Genomic DNA, 7,407 nt, shown 5'->3' with positions numbered 1-7,407 from the left:
CATTCCTTATACCATCTGACCCACACGCCTTACCATTGGGTAAATCCCTAATGGTATTGGCGAGCTCCAGTGCGGAGATTTGCATACCGTGATCAAAGCATACAGGTGACAGAGCGGAAATCACTTCCGGCTTATGAGTTTGATTATCTACAGAATTTAACAGAGACTCAAAATGTTCTTTCCAACGGTTAGCAATATTCTCCGCACCAGAAGTACCGTCTACAGTGTTGGGTAGAACCGTATGAGAGGAATTAGAATTTCTCACATTTCTCCAGAACTCCCTATAGTTTCTAGAATTAAAACTGTTAACAGTGGAGTCTGCTCGAGCCCTATCCTCATTACGTTTACACTGTCTAAGTGCATGCTTGAATCTTGCTCTAGATTTCGACATGAGTAGGAATATAGGACCAAACCGAGGACGACCCATTTCCCGCCAGAGAATATACGCCTCACGGGCTGCAGAGTGCAGATCTTTAACAACATCATTCCACCTCGGAACAGGTGTGAAATTTTTACAGCTGTGTTTACAGGGTATTGAAGTATTCGCAGAATTATTCAAGGCAGAAATAATCTGGCGGGAATACAGGTTGATAGCATCCTTATGTGTGGGATCCATACAGTTTGGATCTCTACAAATAAGAGCATCTACAGGCACATCAATACATGACAAACTACCATCAAGTATGAGAGCATATGCATCTAGCTCGGCTTGGTTAGCATTTGCCCAGTCGACACCTTTCTGATTATTGGTATCATTAGGTACATATGTGAGGGTAGGGAAGTCAACATTCAATGTAATACACAACGGAAAGTGATCAGATATGATATTATTATGTAGAACCTCTATATTAGTGATATTCTTATGGGCAGTATCGCTGGCTAAACAATGATCGAGCCAAGAAGTAGTCCCATGTACATCACTAAGATAAGTATAAGTGTCATGAGGTAGAAATTCCAAGTCAGAGATGTGTAGCCCTGATTCCTTACAAAATTCATGAACTAAGGTACCAAATCTGTTTGTGGAAGACGCATTAAAGTCTCCTAGTATTACAGAGGTATACATATTACAGTCATTAATAACAGCATCAATCTTACCAAGCTTTTCAAGAAACACATCAGTATTTGCAGGGGAATCATAGGGCATATAGACACACACAATCAATAACTGGCTCTCACCTGAGTCCACCTTGATCGCTATAATGCTATCATCATCAATCTCAACAGGAGATATTAAAGGGGATAGTGATTTTCTCCACAAAATACCAACTCCGCCAAAAGGATGACCTTGTAACATACCTGCTTCTAAATCAACAGGTGATTTGCCACAAGCCATAAAATCATTACTAATACTGCTCAAATAAGACAAGTCATTTGGTAGGAGCCAATGCTCCTGCAACAAGATAATGTCAGACACATTGCACAAGTCCAAAACTGTCCGTACTGAGTTCTTGACGGATCTACAATTGAATGACGTAACAGTCAGTTTACTCTGGCCGGTGTTGCAAGCCATAGTCTAGAGTCCAGAGTTACGAGGGTCCGGAAGGACAAATGCCGTGGAAGCGTCTCACCAGCACACCGCTAGGCCAACAGGACGGAGCCAACACGTCAGGCAGAGCGTCACTTTCCACCGCAACCCGGAAAGACGAGTAGGAGTTGTATCTAGTCTGGAGACTCACACAGGAGACCACACACTTCCGGGATAAAGTGTTGTTCAGATACTGTTCAATGTCCTTGGGTTGGGTCAAGGGCTCCAGACGAGTTACAAAGATCTCGGAAGGCCTCACCTTCACAGCTGACAGAGCCGACGACCTAGCCGTTCCGACCACCGCCCTGGGTCTCGACTTTCTCTTCTGAACCAATCGAAAGCCGTCGGATCCCGGCTCCTCGGGGCCTCCCGACGCAGAGCCCCGACGTGATGTGCGCGATGAAATCCCGCTGGACTCCCTTTGTACCGGCTTGTGGCTGACGTCGGCACGCAGAGATTTCGGAACGGTAGCAGAACCTTTATCGTGAGTGTCAAGCGCACAGGGTTCAGCATCTGAGGGAACCCTCGTTACTTGAGGTACACTTTTCAACGGGTCCGACGCGGCCTCGGCATATGTAGCCTTCTTGGGGGGTGGCACTGCGCCCTGGTTCCTCAACTCAACGATTTCACGTCTGAGGGACGCAAGCTCGGCATGTAGCTTAACAGCGTCGACAGAAATATCTCGGATGGACTTCATCTCTTGCCGCATAACTTGCAGTTCTCGTAAGCAGACAGTGATGTCTGCATGTTCAAAGTCCACGGCTGGGAGATGCAATGTAGCAGACACAAAAGTAGGCACCGACGATGGGTCCATAGAGTGCAGGACGCGGAGTATATCCGCCATGTTCGTAGCAGACTTGTTAGGACCCTGTCGCTTCTTGTAGCGTTCAGTCGGTTTGCACACATCAAGCAGAAGCCTCTTTGCAGACTCAATTTCCTCTTCTAGATATGTTTCAGTACACAGCTTCGTGATCACGTCAGCAGGTAAACAGTCCATCTTGTTAACAGTGAAACACAATAAGTCATTTATGACAACATCTTTTGGCAAGTTTGACTCACTGCACCTTGGAGATCGCTTGTCAGCACAGCTCTGGCAGAGAATTAAATCTCCTTGGCGGGTCTCAGCCCCGGAGCCACCACAATCCTCACAGGCAGGCATACTTGGAAGAGGGAGGGGGGCAGCTCGTCAGACAATAGGCACCCTGTCGACGCTGACGCAGCAGTTATTTTTCACACAATCCAGGCCAACTGAGTGACACAGCATGAACTGTGACTGTCCGGACAGCAACCCAACGTACTTCGACACAGTTTAGAGTCAGTAGGCCTTACGTAGTGATCAGAATCCGATGAAAACACCGGACAATAGCAGCGAGCAAAACGGACCAAACCACCTGTTGGCGGCCATCTTGGAAAAAAAAAACAACTAGACGTAAATATACCAGTCTCCATGCAAGAGGACTAAGAGACTCTTGATCGTCATTCTACACTGATCATTATTTACTTATTACATATACAATACTGGGCAACGTCCTGACTTTGGTACCCCGTCCAGGGTGCACGACTAAAGACCTTGATATGTTTTCTGTAGGACGTATTTTTATCAAGATAATATACATTATTAGTAATAGTGAATTATGTTCCTTATATTGCATATATTTTATCAATACTCCAGATGACATTAGGATTAGAAATCATTTAACTCTGCACCAAAGCGTAGTACGCTAGGGACGATAAGGATAAGTTACCAAGTAAAACACACATTACATATCATAGAAATCTTGTTATGCTAGTCTATATAGTAGAATCATTTTTGACTCGTAAAAATCATATTGTAGATTTTATTTCATACTCCTATATTTGCTAGATTGACACACGTGTAGTTTTTATAAACTTTGTCCTCTCGTTGTGTGGTAGTAGTAAACCTGACGGACGAACGACAGTAGGAAATATCATGACGAGTGGAAAGATAGTAATTATATAACTAGACGTAAAACACCCTTTTAATGAAATATACTTTATAACACGGAACTTTTAGGTAGCGTAAAGCATTGCATGTCATGGATGCCAAACAATTTATTTTGCACTTATATTGCGAAAAAGGTAGACGTTTCTCCATACCATGCACTGTGCATTTTGACTTGCGTACATTTTGTTGGTTTCAATGTGAATGAATGCTTGTCTTAATATGGAGTCAAAAGCTAAATATGAGTATACCTTTTTTGTTTTTTCTTAATTCAGCTTCAAATTCAAACCACTACAAATCAACATGTTATTGCATTGCCCTTTGCCTATACTCATATGCATCATCTCAAGACTATATGACATGATGGTCAGAACCATATTGTACGACCATTGAGGCGGCGCCTGTTAGTAAAAGCTCGCTACCGTATAGTTGTATCAGTCTGCCAATGCGATTATTATCAAAACTCTCAACATGTAACGCGGAAAGTTGAACATAAATGCCAGGTATTGCAACATACACTTACATACAACTTTATAAATTTAAATAAACCAGATTTTACAGTCCTATCACTTTCATACAGTTGTCTCAAGTATGATCATACTATGTTTGTATTCTTATTGATGTAAGCACCAGTTGAATTTATGCATTGTGCATATATTAGTGCGTTACGTCATGCAGTGGTTAACCGAGTATGAGAAACAAATATAAGTTGTTTGTTGTATTTAAAATTAAAATTTCCCATAATCTCAAGCGATCAGATTTTGCATAATTGCTAAGTGCACGCACTTCCTTAAGATTTACCTTTAAATTGTCTTTCCAGGTTACATGTACGTTTGCAAGAACTGTACAACTATGCTGATTTTTGGCAACCACATTTGCAATTTTTGGCCGCTTAGGATCCCCAGGCGAGATGTCCTGTTCGGCTATTTAATGCTCATAATTTTGCTGAAAATTCTCTACTAGGCGAAGGTCTATACGCGGCTCGAAGTGTCTTAAGAAATGACGATTGCTGTCGTTTCGCTTAAGGAATGAATCAACTCCACTATATAATCCATCCCAAGTTCTATATTTTGTAATGGCAGAACAAAGTTTTAGGCCTGTGAGGATCTCTGTAGTTAACAAACCCAAAGTTAGAAGGTTTAACGCTGTAAACATATAGCAGGGTACACAAGCAATTAAAAAAATCAATATATTTGGGTTTAGGGTAAATGCTACAAAATTTTCCGCTTGTTTTTTTTTTACTTTGTAGGGGTCATGTGAACTTTATCCAACGCACAACACTAGGTCGTACCAGGATCCATGCACGAATCAACTCGACCAACATACAACCTAATTCAATGATTATACGGTTTCAAACCCTCTACAATTCAGCACAGCTTTCACCTCCCAATCCTGCACAAAACAATCTCGGCAGCTTTCTCAACTAATTTGCCGCACTACTTCGTGCCCGGACCACAAGGTTCATCCAAAACACTGTGCCATGCGTCCTTATGATCACGATTATTGTATGACTGAATATCTCATAGCCGAGCGACGTTGACCAATGGAAAGCCTCCATTTCCAATCGGCTACCAGGCCATCTTAAGTGGTGAATAATGGAAAATTCATTTCAAAATACAACTCATTCAAAACGACATGAAAAAGATTTAAACAGAAAAAATACTAAACATAAGTTTTGGCACCGCACTAAAAGTGAAGCTGTTTCGAGTAATTGTCACGTGGTCACTGCAAAAGATATATTTTTCTCTTCGCGCTTTCATGTAACTTTTGTAGTTTTTAGCTGAGCTACCTCGGCAATGGAGGGGTTTTGGGGTCATGGAGTGTATTCGGCCAAGTCTCCGTGACCAAAATGATGATCCGAGTTATTTTTTCTGTGAACTAAATAATTCAATTACACATGTGAACTAATAATTCAAGAGAAAATCAAGCCTCATTTAAAGATTTTTATCAACTAGTACATTGCGTATATTGTGCCGATAACAGACTAATATGGAATACTAACATTTACAGTATTATACAAGGTAATAACAAGACTGGAGAAAAGACTAAACATCCAGTTCAAAGAAATAGATTTCATGTTACAATGAACATAAAAGAACCCAACACAGTTATGGAGAATTAGAAGAGCAAGGGTAACTCGGCGTGCTTGGCTACATACGTAAACTGTAGCGAAGCCACCTTGAACTACTAACTATCCTATCCCTATCCAAGGTACTTGAGAAAATAGTCTACAAACACCTGTATAATCACCTAATGCGCAACGATCTTTTATTCCGTTTTCAATCAGGTTTTATCAAAGGAGACTCCACAGTCTGTCAATTAGCTCATTTTACCCATACTATACTTAAAGCTTTAGAAAATGGACATGATGCACGAGCAGTATACCTCGACTTTTCACATGCCTTCGATAGGGTGTGGCACTCAGGACTTATTTTTAAACTACAAAGGAATGGGATCGAAGGGCCACTTATAAACTGGATACATAGTTACCTCAGTAATCGTTCACAGCGAGTAGTTATTGATGGCCAGTCTTCTGTTTGGTGTAAGACAAACGCAGGTGTGCCACAGGGCTTAATCCTGGGCCCCCTGTTTTTTCTAGTTTATATCAATGACATTGTAAAAGATTTAGTCTCCCTACCCTACCTCTTCGCCGATGATTCCTCTCTTTTACATATTGTTGATAACCCAATTGATTCCGCTGCTTGTCTAAATTCTGATCTGTCTAAAATTCTGTCTTGGGCCACTCAGTGGCTCATGGAACTAAATCCCAACAAATCAGAAGAAATGACATTTTCAGTTAAAAGAGAACCCCCAGCACAGCCACTACTGTTTCTTAACAATTGTGTTATCAAGCCTGTCCATGAACACAAACATATTGGTATTATTTTAAGTTACAAAATGTCCTGGGATTCCCATATTAATCACATTGTCTCCAAGTTATCCAAATGCATTGACCTTTTCAGTGGCCTCAAATTTAAACTTCCTCGTTACGTCTTGGAAACCCTATACAAATCATATATACGTCCTTGTTTAGAGTATGGCGACGTAATTTGGCACGGCACGACAAGTACAAATGCACAGCTTATAGAACGTATACAATATCACTGCGCCCTTGTCGTGTCGGGAGCTGTCAAAGGGTCGTCCTACTCGTTAACTCGGCAGGAGCTAGGGTGGGAATCATTATCTGACAGACGGCACGTCCACCGCCTTTGTTTGTTTTATAAGATTGTGAACGGTCAAAGTCGAAATTACCTGTCGGAAATATTACCTCCAGCCATATCTTCATCATGTCATTACAACCTTCGTAATAACATGGACCTAAGAACCCCTTAGTCATTCTACAAACCGGTTTGCAAATTCTTTCATTCAATATTCTACATTCTACTGGAACAACCTTGACTTGTCAACACGATCCTTAAATTACTCTAAATTTCGTTCAATTCTTCTCAAATCAATAAGGCCTGTTAAATTTAAGTACTTTAGTCACGGTCCTCGTTATTCTGGTGCTCTTATGGCACGATTTCGCATTGGCACCTGCAGCCTGAACTACAGTCTCTTTACTCGTGGATTATTGAACAGCCCAGCTTGTACCTGCGGATGCCAATGTTAAACCGTCCCACATTACCTACTCCACTGCCCCATGTACAACTCCCAACGATCTACTCTCCTTGGCAAACTATCCAGGCTCGTAGGACACACCTTAGATTTTACAACTCTTTCTGACAACGCAAAAACTGACCTTTTACTCCGTGGTAGTCCCATATTCTCATCAGTTGTTAACTCCAATATATTATCACTTACCCAAAATTTCATCACCACATCAGAACGTTTTTAAAAGATTTCAATTTCCCCCTTTGTTATTTATGTACTGTGTCCTCTTTGCCATCATTATCATTGGGTGGGGAACCGGACCTGCGCT

At 41.5% G+C, this 7,407-nt stretch overlaps 1 protein-coding gene across 1 annotated transcript; it reads right to left on the bottom strand.

The window, feature by feature from the left end:
• Positions 1 to 1,526: 1,526 nt before the first annotated feature.
• LOC109464301 lies at positions 1,527 to 2,522 on the bottom strand. Its single transcript, XM_019761253.1, has one exon. The coding sequence runs from the start codon at positions 2,520 to 2,522 to the stop codon at positions 1,527 to 1,529; it is 996 nt and encodes a 331-aa protein (XP_019616812.1).
• Between the last annotated feature and the right edge of the window lie 4,885 nt (positions 2,523 to 7,407).

This window comes from Branchiostoma belcheri, unplaced genomic scaffold (genome assembly GCF_001625305.1).
Source record: "Branchiostoma belcheri isolate BF01 breed outbred unplaced genomic scaffold, Haploidv18h27 scaffold136, whole genome shotgun sequence".
NCBI lineage: Eukaryota > Metazoa > Chordata > Leptocardii > Amphioxiformes > Branchiostomatidae > Branchiostoma > Branchiostoma belcheri.
Note: the sequence above shows the minus strand (reverse complement) of the source record. Positions and strands in the feature narration are given on the sequence as shown.